The sequence below is a fragment of the Lissotriton vulgaris genome, chromosome 3_1, assembly GCF_964263255.1.
Source record: "Lissotriton vulgaris chromosome 3_1, aLisVul1.2, whole genome shotgun sequence".
In the NCBI taxonomy this organism is placed as follows: Eukaryota; Metazoa; Chordata; class Amphibia; order Caudata; family Salamandridae; genus Lissotriton; species Lissotriton vulgaris.
Genome location: NC_141689.1, coordinates 819175958 through 819191766, shown reverse-complemented (window position 1 = coordinate 819191766; position 15809 = coordinate 819175958). Strand labels below are relative to the sequence as shown.

At 50.4% G+C, this 15809-nt stretch overlaps 1 protein-coding gene across 1 annotated transcript in view; it reads right to left on the bottom strand.

Moving 5' to 3' along the window:
• The window catches only part of SPTLC1 (serine palmitoyltransferase long chain base subunit 1), a 346713-nt gene that overhangs the window by 182833 nt on the left and 148071 nt on the right, over positions 1 to 15809 (bottom strand). Inside the window, exon 6 of the mRNA XM_086961127.1 lies at positions 5536 to 5668. Within this exon, the coding sequence (XP_086817253.1) occupies positions 5536 to 5668 (133 nt within the window). The remainder of the gene's footprint in view (positions 1 to 5535; positions 5669 to 15809) is intronic.

Below are 15809 nucleotides of genomic sequence, written 5' to 3'. Positions count from 1 at the left end.
TCTGAATGAATTTTGTGATTTGATGGGACAGTTTGGTGTGCCATTGGCGCCAGGTAAGACTGTGGGGCCCTCAACTTCGCTCGAGTTTCTTGGAATAGAGCTAGATTCCGAAGAAGGTTGCTTCCGCTTGCCAGAAGAAAAAGTGCGGAAATTCAGGGCTTCGCTTGAAGCATGTATTAGAGTAACTAAGGTGAACTTGCATCAATTGCAGCAGACTGTGGGGCAGTTGAATTTTGCCCTTAGAATAATGCCAATGGCCCGCCCCTTTTCCCGCTCGATTGCACAAGCCATGGTCGGTCTTAAAGAGGGGCATCACCGCACAAGGCTCTCGGCCGAGATTCGCCAGGACATGCGCATTTGGTTGGCATTCCTGGCGGACTTCAATGGTCGGGTTGTCTGGACGAAGCCGGCGGTGTCCTCCGAAGAGTTGGGGCTGTGGACAGATTCGGCGGGGAGTATAGGCTTTGGCGCCATCTTTGGCAATCACTGGTCGGCTCAAACGTGGCCGTCATGGTGGCACGAGTGTGGACTTACAAGTAACATTGCTTTTCTCGAACTGTTCCCTATTCTGGTGGCTTTGAAAACATGGCATGAGGGGTTTAGGGATCACTCTGTGGTGTTCTGGTCTGATAACATGACCGTGGTTGAGTGTATCAATAGTCAGGCAGCACGATGCAAGTGGATCCTGAGGTTGCTCAAGGAAATTGTTTTACTATGTATGCGATTGAACGTGCTCTTTAGAGCGAGGCATGTGCCAGGGGTACTGAATCAGGCTGCTGATGCGCTTTCTCGTTTCCGTATGCAGGCCTTCTGGGGTTTTCTGCCCACAGCGGACCCGGTGGCGGCACCATTTCCCGAAGCTCTCTGGTCTCTCGGTGCCCCGAACTACAAAACCTCGTGGGAGAGGGTTTAGCACCCAGGACAAGGAAGGCATATGAAGGGGCGTTCCGTTCCTATTGGTCCTTTTTGGGTTCTGCTAGGGGAGAGCTTTGGGGTCAGGAAGAATTTGTCATACAGTTTTTACTGTCTCTACGCAGGGCAGGCAAATCGGTGGCCACGGCCCAGAGGCATCGGGCCGCCATTTCCTTCATGGCGCGGGCTCATGGTATCCAGGACCCTACAGCGTCTTTCGTGGTACAGAAAGCGCTGCGTGGGTGGCAACGCCTTGAGGGTCGCAGAGTAGACGAAAGGCACCCGATAGGTCTGGATAGGTTGGCCCTGTTACTGTCCGTACTCCCTGCTACATGTTCATCCCAGTCGGAGACAGTGTTATTCCGGGCCGCTTTTGCATTAGCATTTCATGGGGCTATGCGGGTAAGCGAGCTAGTGGCAAAGAATAAGCAGGATACGGGGGGTGGACTGTGCCGAGAGCACATTCAAGTAAAGGGGGAGACGATGATTGTCTCGTTTGTCAGGTCCAAGACCGATCAAGGCGCGATCGGGGATAGTGTAGTAGTCCAGCGGATTCCCGGATCTCCCATGTGCCCGGTTGCATGCGTTGAGGAGTATTTGGCGCAGAGGGCGGCATCATGGGGAGGGACCTTGCTGAGGCATGCAGATGCCACCCCACTGACGAAGTTTCAGTTCCAGCGGGTGCTTGCAATGGCAATTTCGGCCGCGGGCCTGAACCCGGGCGAGTTTGGGACTCATTCCTTCCGGATAGGGGCTGCTACAGAGGCTACAGCCAGGGGTCTGAGTGTTGAAAAAGTGAAACAGTTGGGGCGTTGGTCCTCGAATTGTTACAAAAGGTATGTGCGGTTGCACATGTTGTGAAGCTGATATCATGTACTCACGCTTCTTGTTTTTTGTTTGGTTACAGTTTCGCAAACCTACGAGGCGGGGCGGACTGTGCAGTCGGCCCGACACCTGGGAACCAGCGGTCAGAGATCACCGGCTGAGGAAAGAGTGGTGTGGGTCGTGGGCCACTCATACGTGAGGCGTGCCGGGGACGTATTCAAAGCAGGTGACATGATTCACACAGCTGGGGAATACGGGTACAGGGTGACCTAAGGAAAGGGGCGGGCTCTGTATTGACCAGTTTCAACCTTTTCTTGAGGGTTTGTTAGGGCGGACAAGGTCACCGCCAGCTATAATCATAGTACATCTTGGGGGCAATGATTTGGTGACCACTGGTAGACGACTACTTTTCGAGGCGATACTATCCACAGTAAGTTGGTTGGCGAGGAGGGTTCCAGGGTGCACGATTGCATGGTCCCATATGATTCCACGAAAGGTGTGGCGGGGGGCTAATTCAGTGTCTGCTATAAATCATTCTGTGAAAAAGATTAATAACAAGCTTGGTAGACTGTTCCGTACCAGTACATTGCATTCGATTCCTCATTGTTGTATCAGGGGGGACAATATGTATCTAGAGGATGGGGTCCATTTGTCCCGGGTGGGGAAATCTTTACTCATAGGAGACCTCGTAGCCTGGTTAAGGAGTTTGCAACATGACCTTTAGGTAGGAGTTTTGTGGGGGGTCCGGATAGCCGGTCAACTATCCGGCCTGTGGCGGTAAGGTCATGATCGGTGAGCAGTCATTGGAAGATCCCTAGGGGGGGGCGTCACCCATTACGGATGGGAGCGCCCGGGGGGAGGTGGCCATTGGCCCCTCAACGGGGAGGCGGTCCCTTCTAAAGGACGGGACGCCTAAAGGAAAGGGAAGGCGGTCAAGGCCCCTCCCTGGATAGGAGGGGCTACGGGCCCCTCCTGGGAATTTCCCGGGGCCAGGACATCTGCGACGGCAGATGTGGTAAGTTGTGTAGGGTGGGGAGGGGGGTCTACGCTACCTTCTAGACACCTCACACGAGTCCTCGGACGACCACGTACATGGCGTCGAGTTAACAGGGGCCCCCGTCAAGACAAGGGAAATTGGTATGGCACACGAGGTGCAGTCCTCTGTGCGGCCGCCCCTCACAAGTGAGGGGGGAGTTCTGGTTTAGGGATCTGACACCGGTTACGACCTTGCCGTTGGCCCTTAATGTTAGGATGTACAATTTCAATTTGAAATGCATTTTTGTAAGGATGTTAGTATCGGCTAGGAGAACCTTTGTATTAGATATATGTTAAGGTTAGCCAAACATCGTAATGTGGATATGAAATTGTACATGATATGAAACTGTTATTTTAATGTTTTGATTTTGTTTCATATTTTAATAAATACGGCCGGGAAGGGTAACTCCCTTCCCGCCTTCCAAAAGTTCAAGAACTGTTTCCGGTTTCCCAATTCTTGGGGATTGTGTTGAGAGGGGGTGGCGGGTATCTCAGCCATATGGAAAGGGGCGACCAATCGGTCCCCCCGAACGTATGGTGGAGTACCCCGATCCCCCCGGGAAGCCATTTTGGGCGGGAGGCGCGTCTCGGCTGGTATGCCCGAAGCGGCGTAGCCGGGGCGCGCTTTTTCCCGCCCAAGAGTGGGTTGTCCTAGACACCGAAGCCGTCCGCCACGCCCAGGGAGGCGGGTTCACGCCCGCCAAGAGAAGAATAAAAGGAGCCACAAGCCAAGGAAGCATCCTCTTGTTCCTGTGCTCTGAAGCTGCACCTCCTCGCTGCACGTGAGCTCGAGACGGAACGAAGAGCCATTTTTGAACCCACCCACCATCCCCTGAAGACAGCAAGTTGTTGTGGTACAAAGTTCGTTTTACGTAGTAGTTTTTTCTTGCAGGTTGTTTCTGAATAAAGTTTATGATTCGGTTGCAATAAAGTGGATAACTCTGTGCGGTATGCTTTATTAAAGACTTTCATCAGAGTGATTAGTAATGTTTTAGATGTTTTAGGTTGAGACGTGATCTGTTTTAAGTAGGAATGTCTCTTTCTTTTTAGTCATTAATCTTGTCGTATTTATTGTTTGGTCGGGCGGTAAGGTCATGATCGGTGAGCAGTCATTGGAAGATCCCTAGGGGGGGCGTCACCCATTACGGATGGAGCGCCCGGGGGGAGGTGGCCATTGGCCCCTCAACGGGGAGGCGGTCCCTTCTAAAGGACGGGACGCCTAAAGGAAAGGGAAGGCGGTCAAGGCCCCTCCCTGGATAGGAGGGGCTACGGGCCCCTCCTGGGAATTTCCCGGGGCCAGGACATCTGCGACGGCAGATGTGGTAAGTTGTGTAGGGTGGGGAGAGGGGTCTACGCTACCTTCTAGACACCTCACACGAGTCCTCGGACGACCACGTACATGGCGTCGAGTTAACAGGGGCCCCCGTCAAGACAAGGGAAATTGGTATGGCACACGAGGTGCAGTCCTCTGTGCGGCCGCCCCTCACAAGTGAGGGGGGAGTTCTGGTTTAGGGATCTGACGCCGGTTACGACCTTGCCGTTGGCCCTTAACGTTAGGATGTACAATTTCAATTTGAAATGCATTTTTGTAAGGATGTTAGTATCGGCTAGGAGAACCTTTGTATTAGATATATGTTAAGGTTAGCCAAACATCGTAATGTGGATATGAAATTGTACATGATATGAAACTGTTATTTTAATGTTTTGATTTTGTTTCATATTTTAATAAATACGGCCGGGAAGGGTAACTCCCTTCCCGCCTTCCAAAAGTTCAAGAACTGTTTCCGGTTTCCCAATTCTTGGGGATTGTGTTGAGAAGGGGTGGCGGGTATCTAAGCCATATTCAAGTACGCATTTACTGTGAACTGCATTTACCACAATACTAATGGTGAACTGTGCTTGGAGGAGAGGCAGTGTGATCCCATCCACCCATTATCTTGAAACTCTGCACTTGAGATGTAGAGAAAACAATTGCTAATTTATTCACTGTGATTTTACACACGTTGCTGAATTGCAAATTTTTGAAATGGGTTCAAGACAAGAACCTCAGTTTCATGGCTCCTAAATGAGGACTTAATATCTAGAAAACTTTCATACAGAGGATGGCCACCACTGTTGAGGTCTTGAGTTACTCAGTCTTTAAAAGCTGTTAAGTTTAAAACAAAGATTACATTACCTTCTGTTCAAAGAGTTCCTGAACAAATCCTTTGTCCTACTCCAAGATCAGGACTATGAACGTTTGTTGAGCACTTTACACAAGCCTCGGTGATATGACAATGCACTTAATTTCACAAGCATGGTAATAGCATTAATAACCAAAACATTAACATAACGGATATTTAACAGGCCATGCGACCTAATCTAAACACATTTTAATTTTGTAGTTTATTTCCTTTTTCTAATGTGTCAGCATGTTCATACGTTTAAGCACAATAATGAGTCGTGTTCCTGCCATGTATTTACATATTGAGAATTACAAGAAACATATGTACAAGAAACTAATATTTCTAAGCAATTCAACTTTATGCATGTGGATCACATTTAAAGTAGTGATGAAAACCTTTCATACATAATCAAAGAACCATTAAAATGCAATCAAAGTATTAGCAGTAAGGCAAAAACCTGAAATTGGAGACTGAGCATGCAGTTCACAAATTCATCTTAAAATATTCTTTAGGAAAATGCGAATGCTTTGACACATTACATTAATTTGTCATGTTCCCTTATACCCCAACCACATACAAAAGAGTAAAATGAACTTACACAAAGACGATGTCTCCTCTTTTAGAGTAAGCAGGAATAGCACTAGCAATTGTGGCAAATCCATATGAATAGAGAATTGCTTCCTCGGTCCTTGTGAATTTAGCTAGTCGCTGTTCCAATTCCAAATGAACATCTAAAATAGAAAGTGAAAAATATTCTAAACAAGGCCAAACTATGTATTCCAGAATGACTACTAGAAGCAACTGTTTTAGTAGTAAACGTTTTTCCAGGAGTTTAAAAGATTGCAGTAACAAGGTAAAAGTGGCAAAAAATATGGTTCGTGCTAGTAATTTTGCATATTCCTTTCCCTGAAATAAATACCCTGCCAACTCATCATTCCCTTCACATTTTCTCCCTCCTAATCTTGTAACTCCTAAGCCTGCTTGACTTTTAAATGGCTCCATTCCCACTACTTTGTCATACCAACTAACCATTTTATGTATGCCACTATAATCCCCATACTACAACTGAGACACACTAATTCTCCTCATTAAGGCAAGATATTTGAAGAATTGCCTTAAAATCTACAATTTCATGTCAGAGTAAAAATATCAACCAGTTTGTCATCACTGACATATGGCTAAGCGAAGGCAAAGAACCATTCTTACCATGGCAATATCTGCTACAAAATCCTCATGAGAAATGCAGCCTCGATGAAAAGCTCATGCTCCTACAAACTCCACTGTAACATGCATGGCTCCGTAGAATGAATAGGACTGTTTGATGTTCTCCTACCCCAACATTTACATATTCTTTTCTCTTTAAGCAATAGCACTCCACTTTATAAGCCTATGTATCCTTATTTCTCTCTAGATGGTCAAAAACATCAAAACTTTGCATACCTAGAGACTTTCCGTCTAGGGAAACCTTAATTTTCCACTCCTAAAAGAAGAATAGCCAAAAACGTTCTGTTGAATCTAGTTCAAGCAGTCTCCTGACCTACCCACGCAGCAAGCAATACCTTATATTTACCTCTTCCTTGCCTCAAAGCTCAACTTTCTCTGTTCAACAATTTTATATTTGACACATGCTGGTCCTCAACAAGTTTATACTTGTTCAAGTCTCCACCACTTACCATCAATGACAAAGTCAGCTGGTAACACAAGAGCTGAAATCTCTCAAATTCAACAAACGATCTTTGCAAAGACTCAGACTTCACTGAACCTTTAACAGTTATGTAGCTACATCCCTAACTAGGGACCTTCACAGGAGAAACACTGTACTTTCAAACAGAGAGCACAAGAACTACTCGACTTGCTCCTGACTATTTAATCACTAACTAAACAAACAAAAAGGTTACAGAAGTTAGGCGGGATTTAATTCCTTTCACTGGTGATTACTATGGGCTGCTTTTCAGTCTATAGTTTTCAATTCAAGACAGAGACTACCCATAGGCAAATCAGGCATTGGTCCTGCTCCAGCAGGACCACTTCAACCCTTTAGGTCAGAACACAAGCAACCTCAGATTGGTTTTGGCTTACTTAGGCTTTGTAAGTGATGTGCAACTAAGTTCCTCTTAAACAATGACCATAGCACCCACGCCTCTGCATATCTGTAACACTTGAGGCATTTACTGCAACAAAAAATAAAGTGATGGGTGGAATGTGTGGGTTACTTTCAGCCACTGGTGATCACTCGGGCTGAATTCTATAAAATCGTTTTTGCCCATTTTGAACATCTAGAAAGAGAACGTTGGTACATGTAAATCAGCCTTGGCCCGACCAATAGAAATGGTACAGGACGCACTGCCAGACCAGGTCCATTCGCGAAGGGAACACAAGCAACACTATAATTTTGTAACCTCATAATTCCACTAGAAGGTAGAGCTTAATCCACAAACAAATGCCATGATTTGATATTTATTTAAACGTAGCCTTAAAACCTAGCATAACAGTCGCTTCTTTTTCTTACATTCTCCTTTCAAACAGTATTTGACAAACAACACAAAAGGCAACAAATGTGCTAAACCTATATAACCATTCATAAAAATAATCTATATTTTGTATAACAAATGTTCATACGACATTTGGGGTAACCTTTCAAAAATACAATAAATGTATGTGCCCTATGATCAGCATGAGCAAGACCATCAGTCATCACTGGTCTTTCACCTCAATTCCTAAATTCCACTTTCAACAATAAAGCAAATTAATGGCATTAACGTAAAAGAGGAAGGTATGTAGGTATACAGGTACCCAGTTTGAAAAATACAACTAGGGTGTTATCATTGCATATTAAAAACACTGACCTTCCAATTTCTACTCTTTATCGCTCCTTCTATGCAAGGTGTGTTTTGTATTCCAGACACATTCGCAGAGTATAATATAATAGAGTGATATGTATCGTAGGATTGCCTCATGCAAATGAGAATCCCCCCTGTCTCCTCTAGCAAATAATCCCATAAGGAATATGCAACAAGACGAGCCTCCTGTGTGCACACAATGTAGACTAAAGACAGTGTGTCCACAGCAACCTGCTTCCAAGAGGTCTATGACGGTCCTTGTAGGAAAGTGCCTTTTTGAATGCCCCCCTTCCCACCTTTTTGCTCCAATGCTGATGGTTATGACTCTAAACATGCACTGAAGCCTGCTACTGAGGCCCCAGTGCCAGTGCACACCCTGAAACTGTTGTATAAATTGGAATCCCAAACTGCCAAAGATGTTACCCCCCCCCCCTTTATAAGTCTCTAGTATATGGTTCCAGTATAACAAGGGCATGGGTGGTAAAGGGGTCCCAAGGACTTGCATCATAGTTTGATCCACTCTGAGTAACCCTAATAAAAACTACTGACAGCAGGCATGCCATTGCAGACTACAGGTAAAATGTAATCTGCTCCATTTATTTCGACTTTGCCCTCACAATGTGTGGCAAAGTTAATACACTGCTTTTAATGTAGGCCAGTCTCCCCTGAGGAAGACCTCCTAGCCCAGGAGGCAGGGTGCCTTATATTAAAGGAGTGGGAATGCATGTGCAAGCTTTTATATCCCTACAGTGGCCCTTAACGCACAAGTTACTACTTGTGTAACGATATATCTGTAAGAGACATTAGTTAGTGATAGATTCCTTACCTTAGAATATCCCCAGGCGTCGGACTGGATTCGGAAACTTTTGCGTAGCAGTACCCTTGCGCGTCGGTAGGCGTCGTCTGCGGCTCCGCGTCCGTCGTCGGCGTCGTGGGCGCCGTGATGACATCGGAGTATATAGACGCCGCCTCCGCGTGCTGACGTCAGTTCTTAGCCACAGCTTTGCCGCGCCAGAAGCGCAGAGCCATGACAAAAACCAACACTGGTGCCATGAAACTAGGGCCCTGAAATGGGATGACCTTAACCCTAGATATCGGTTCGCAGAACGGGGAGGATGGGTGGGCGGTAAGGAATCTATCACTAACTAATGTCTCTTACAGATATATCGTTACACAAGTAGTAACTTGTGCATCTGAAAGAGACACGTTAGTGATAGATTCCTTACCTTAGAATAGATACCCCAGCAATACCAACCCCGTGGTGGTGGGTCTGCGAACCAATATCACACCAGAAAGTCCTGGAGGACGGAACGGCCAAAGCGACCATCCCTCCGGACTTGACTGTCCAGGCAATAATGTCTTGCAAACGTGTGCAGCGAGGCCCCACGTAGCTGCCTGGCAAATGTCCTGCAAGGGCACACCACGGCCCAAAGCAGTCGTAGTGGCTGTAGCTAGAGTAGAATGAGCTCTCAGCCCAACAGGGGGCTCCTTCTTAGCCAAGGAGTAACACGCCTGGATACACAAGATGATCCACCGAGAGATGGTCCTCTTGTGCACCGCTTTACCTTTCTTAGCGCCTGCGTATCCAACAAAGAGTTGATCATCCACCCGGAACTGCTGTGTGCGATTCAAATAGAATGAAAGCGCACGTTTTGGGTCCAGACGGTGGAGCCTCTACTCCTCTCTCGAGGGGTGCGGAGGTGGAAAGAAAGTGGGCAAGGTGATAGACTGCCCAATATGGAAGGCCGTGACTACCTTGGGTAGAAAGGAGGGCCTTGTCCGTAGCACAACTTTGTCCGGATGGACTGAAAGGAAAGGAGGCTTACAGGATAGAGCCTGGAGCTCACTCACTCTCCTGGCAGAGGTGATGGCTACCAGGAATGTAGTCTTCAAAGTGAGAAGGCGAAGAGGGCAGTTGTGAAGTGGCTCAAAGAGAGCGCACATCAGAAATGTAAGAACCAGGTTCAAGTCCCACTGAGGCATCACGAAGGGAACAGGAGGAAACGTATGAGTGATGCCCTTCAGGAATCGATTAACGATAGGGGACTTGAACAAAGAAGGTTGGTCAGGCAGCCTCAGAAAGGCTGAAAGAGCTGAAAGGTAGCCCTTGATAGTGCCCAGAGCAGAGCCCTGCTGGGCAAGAGAGAGAAGAAAGAGGAGAACCTCCGAAAGAGGGGCATTAAGAGGATCCACAGCCTTTGCTGTGCACCATGCCACAAATCTGTTCCACCTGCAGGCGTATACCGACTTTGTGGAGGGACGCCTGGCTGCCAGAATGATGTTGCAAACTTCAGGAGGCAAGTCAAATGGCCTCAACTGTCGCCGCTCAATCTCCAAGCATGGAGGTGGAGACTGGACAGGTTCGGGTGAAGGACCGTCCCCTGCTGGCCAGGACATGGTCGGACAGGTTGCCCTGATGCTGGGCCCACTGAAACTTCAGGTCCCACTGCAGAGCCCGCATCCGCCACCTTGCGTGATGCACCAGAAGGATGCAGGAGGCCATCAGCCCCAGAAGCCGCAGCGTCAACCTGACCGAAACTCGGGATAAAGGCCCGAAGATCGGAATCAGAGCCTGTATATCCCGAACCCGCTGTTCGGGCGGGTAAACCCGAAACTGCGCCAAGTCGAGAACTGCTCTGATGAAAAGGAGCTTCTGAGAGGGGCACAGGTGTGACTTCGGCACATTGGTGGAAAATCCCAGCCGGTGCAGGAGATCCGCCGTAGTCTGGAGGTGGCTGACGACTGTCTGGGGCGAGCCCGCCTTCAACAACCAGTCGTCGAGGTAGGGGAAGACTGAGACCCCTAACCTGCGCAGATGAGCTGCGACCACCGCCATCACCTTCGTGAACACCCGTGGGGCGCTGGTAAGGCCGAAGGGGAGCACGGTAAACAGAGTGCTCGAGGCCTACCGTGAACCGCAGGTAACGCCGGTGGGCCGGCAGGACGGGGATGTGGAAATATGCGTCCTGCAAGTCCAACGCTACCATCCAGTCTCCAGGGTCTAGGCCAGCCAAGACCTGAGCTAGAGTCAGCATTTTGAACTTCTCCTTCCGGAGGAAGCCGTTGACGTTCCTCAGGTCCAAGATAGGGCGTAGGCCCCCTTTGCCCTTCTTGGGTACCAGAAAGTAGTGGGAGTAGCAACCATGTCCTACTTCTGGCCCAGGAACGCGCTCGATGGCCCCCTTGGCCAAGAGGGCCGAAACTTCCTCTTGCAGGAGCCGCAAGTGATCCCCCGATACGCGGTGGTGTTGCGGTGGCATGGCTTGAGGAGTCGTCTCGAAGGGGAGGGAGTAGCCCCATCGGACGATCTGCAGCACCCACCTGTCCGAAGTGACGGTGCGCCAGTGAGAGTGGTGATGGCGAACCCTGCCTCCCATTGGCGTCCCATGGGCCGAAAAGCACGGACTAGGAGGGTTTAGAGGCGGATGCTGCGGGGGAAGGTGTGGACTGACCTCGGCTGTTACCCCGACCACCGCCACGGCGGTTTCCACGGCCGCCGCCGCGCTGGACGACAGTATGCGGCGAGTGGCTGGCGGCACGTGTGGGGACACCCCTTCCTTGGCCACGAAAGGAGCGAAACGAACCCGTTTGCAGGCGCGGGGCCGAGAGGCCCAAGGACTTGGCCGTAGCCCTGGAGTCCTTAAAGCGCTCAAGCGCGTTGTCCGCTTTGTCGCCAAAGAGGCGACGGCCATCGAACGGCATGTTCATCAGAGTGTTCTGGACATCTGCCGAAAAATTGGCGGATCTCAGCCAGGAGTGGCGCCTCACCGCCACCATTGTTGCCATCGCTCTGCCCAGCGAATCGGTGGTATCCAGCCCACACCTAATGTTATATTTAGCTGCATCTCGGCCCTCCACAAGGGCTTGGCCGAGTTTGGGCCGTACCTCCAACGGGCACTCTGGCAGCACTTCCGCCACCGTCTCCCACAGAGAGTGGGTGTAGCGGCCCAAGAGGCACGAGGTGTTGCAAGACCGCAGTCCCAAACTCAGGGAGGAGAACATTTTCTTGCCATAGTTCTCATACCTCTTGGATTCCCGATCCGGCGGGGCCGTCGGGAACGCGGTCTGGGAATTAGAGGCCTGGATGACCAGGCTCTCGGGGGTGGGGTGGGTGGACAGGAAACATGGGTCGCCCGGAGCCGGGCGGGGGAGTCTGGCCACGTTCCTATCTACGGGCGAACCCGTAGCGGGCCTGGACCAAGTGCCAGAAGAACGTCGGTCAAGGCCTCATTAAAAGGCAGCAGAGGCTCAGCCGAGCATGACTGCGGTTTAAGGACCTCAGTGAGGAGGTTAGTCTTCACGGCCGCGACGGGGAGCTGAAGGCCCAAGGCCTTAGCCACCCTCGTCAACACCACACTATACGTAGCCCCCTCCTCCGAAGCCACGGTAGGAGGAGAGACAAATCCAGTGTCTGGAGAGGTGTCCAGGCCACTGGCATCCCCAAGGTCTCCTGTCCAGTCCATATTTGACTGACACTCCCTGGTCAGAGGGTCCTCAGACCCCTTCCAATCCTCCCCTTCACCCATCTCCTGAGACTCAGGGTCGTAAAACGATGGGGTCGGTTCATAGAAGACGAAATCTCCAACCGGCGTCTGATGCGACTCCCAGCGGCGCCGCTCCGACGTCGGAACCAAAGTAAAGGAGGCATCGGGGACGGCGCCGCCCGAGGACGGCGCCGGAGGTGACACCCTGTGGACCGACGCCGGGGGGGGTCGTAAGGTCCACCGGAGACGATCCATCACCCGAAGAGGGCCCCGCAGCTTCCTGGCCCGAAGGCACCGGCGGCGCCAGAGCAGCCGAACCCTGCGGCGCCGGGCCCGAGGGCACCGGCGGTTTCGGGATCATGGAGCCCTGCGGCGCCGAGCCCGAAGGCATCGACGGCGTCGAGGCCGAAGCACTCGACGGCGTCGGGGTCAAAGCCCCTGACCCACTAGGGCCCCCAGACGGGTTCACTGGGCCCGAAGGCGCCGCGGAACCCATCGGAGGAGAAAGGGACCTCATGGCCATGAGGAAACGCTCGATCTCCTCCGGCGTCGCGTTCAGCCCAGGGACCGTGGAGTATGGGGCCGAACGCGGCGCCCGCGACTCCCTAGGAGCCGCGTGGGTGGTGTCACCCGAACCCCCGGCCGCATCGCGCGAGCGTCGGGGGGAGTCGGAAGAGCGATGATGTCTCTTCGACTTCTTATGCTTCTTACCTGACGACTTGGACCCGGAGGAGTGGTGCCGACTCCCGGAGCTGTGACGGCTCCGTCCCCGCGACCTGTCCCTCGACCTCCTGTGGGACCGGGACCTCACTCGGCGCGGGGCCGACTGCCGGATTTCGAGTCGCCTGCGAGACCGCTCTCGCCTGGCTTTCTTCGAAAGGGCCCGACAGTCGGGGCAGGCCTCGTCGTCGTGGTCGATGCCCAAACACGTCAGACACTGGCGGTGCGGATCCGTAACCAACATGGTGCGGTCGCAGTCAACACAATGTTTGAAACCAGGCATCCCTACGGCACCGTCGACTTCGAAAAGGATCAAAAAGATCTCCAAAACTTAGTCAAAAATTGACTAGAGTACTGCTCTTTCCAGATCTGCACTGGCTGGCGCGAAAAAAAGAAGAACTGACGTCAGCACGCGGAGGCGGCGTCTATATACTCCTAAGACGTCATCACGGCGCCCACGATGCCGACGACGGACGCAGAGCCGCAGACGACGCCTACCGACGCGCAAGGGTACTGCTACGCAAAAGTTTCCGGATCCAGTCTGACGCCTGGGGATATTCTAAGGTAAGGAATCTATCACTAACGTGTCTCTTTCAGATATTAAAGCACACTATAAGTGATAGGAGGTCCATAGGATATGGGCTGGCACTCGGGCAAACCAGAGGTTGGCAGGTCCATTATGATACCGCATAAACAGGTCATATTTGGACTCAAACAATGTGCCTTCTCACCCCGGACATGAATCTTGTGTCAAGGGCGATGTGGCAAACACCCAGGTGGCTACCTTAGAGGTTGCCCCACCATCTCTGTGTGCTTGCTACCACCAAGACAGGATTCTGACCTCCTTCCAGGCAGTGTGATAACTCCCAGAAGTCAGCAACAAATACATGGCCTGGAAGGAGGTCACACCTGCTCCCTACAAGGAAGGCTGGAGTAGTGGCACATCAAGGAGGTGAGCTTCAAAGGCTACACTGCTTCCGATATGCATCATAGGAAGAAACAGCCCACCCCCTGCCCCGGGCACATTTGCACCCGGGCAGGGGAGAAATAAGGTATGCAGGAGGTGTACACCCTCAGAAGGCCAACTAACACCTCTAGGGGAGGCTGCCTGGTTTGTACAGCTAAAGAAGACTTCTGCCATTTTGAAAATGAAAAATGTTAGAAATGGGTTCTTGGTAGAAAAGTGGACCTACACCCTGGACTGTGGCCACCTCAGAGGCAGATTAGCCGCAGGGAAAGCAGCTCTTGCACCCACGCCCCTAAATCTAGGATTAAAGGGGCTCCCCTGACCCCACAACTTCAGTTGTGAACAACCTGCATTGAAGAGGAAAATGTAGAGACCCATGTCAGCGACTACAGGACTTTCACAAAGCATAAGAAGGATACTCTGTCCCTGTGGTAACACTCCTGGAACTGAATGATTGAGACTCGTCCTAAGCGAACTCTTGGTTCCCCCAGACAGAGGGACTCCTGTTAGAGCCTGAAGCACCTTCAGACTCCCCTGGACTAGTGGCACTAGCCCCCTGCAAACTGTAGGTAAAACAATGTTCCAGATCTGAAGAATCGCTGGCCAACGGGCCCTCCGAGTGATCACCCAAATTGATGGTCTAGTGCATTGTGGAGAGCAAATGGTGTTTGATGCACAAGATATCCCCGAGCACAGTTACAGCTTACCCTCGCCCCAATCACTACAAGGCAGAAAGATATACTCACCAGGTAGGGAACTGCATTTCTTCTTTTATGCTTTTGTTCTTTATCTCTTATTCAGGGCTCACACTGATCCACCCTTCTTACCAGAACTGCTAATTAAAGGTTTTATAGCAGAGCACGGCCTGGGAAGGGATTGTTGACCCCACCAACTCCAGATTAAAGAAACAGTGTAGAGATCTCCCAAAAACATTTTATGTCATAACAAAGTATAAATATTACACAGATCCCAGAGATCAGTATTCCAGGGATTACACATGGATAGGTGTACCAGCAGAACATAAACGTGTACTGGAGAGGATTTCTAAATTGAATGACTAATGCCTTTGGAAGCCAGTATTCCATTCTTGGCCAGACCCACAGACTTCAAGTTCTGCAACATTATTACTAAAACAGTTGCTGATGAGGTTCAAAGGAAGAAGTGAGATAGGGGTACTGGAGGTATTCCAAGCGCAAGAAGCTGCCTGAAAAAGTAACTCACACCCTCACTACCTGGAGGAATAAAAAACTATAAGGGAAAGCACTACACATGAGAAGCAAAGGACTAAAGGGAACATAAGCAAGATGTGGTCAAACACTGCTTTTTTAAGAGCGCAAGCACCACTGCAATCCAGAGATTTTAGTGCACGGGCACGAGGTGTCAAACATAAATCCCCATTGGACTCTAATGGCCTTTGTGAACTGACTCTAGGGTGGCTGCTTTGGTCGTTTTTCTGTTCTGAGTTTTGATGGGTTTACACAATATTTCTGGAGGCTGCACATAAAAGATTGAATTTACCTGGGCCATGAGGAATAAGCGAGGCTCAATCAACACGCCATCATTCAGGGTCCATGCTAGTTTTCCACGCCTAGAGCAGGCTGCAGTACAATACCCCAAATAACCTGCATGCCTCAACAGCAGATTGGCGGAGCGAAATGACTGTCAAAGGCTGGAAGGGCTGGATGTCCCCTAAGTGGGAATGCACCTTGGCAGTATTTTCATGGCATTGACAACCAGAGTGGGGACCATGTCCCGAGAGGAGTACGGTTAATGGAGTACAAGTCTCTGGGTGCACCATGCAGCTTACTATTAAGCAATAAGTGACTGCTGGAGAACGGCCTGTGCACATAGAGGTAGGGGA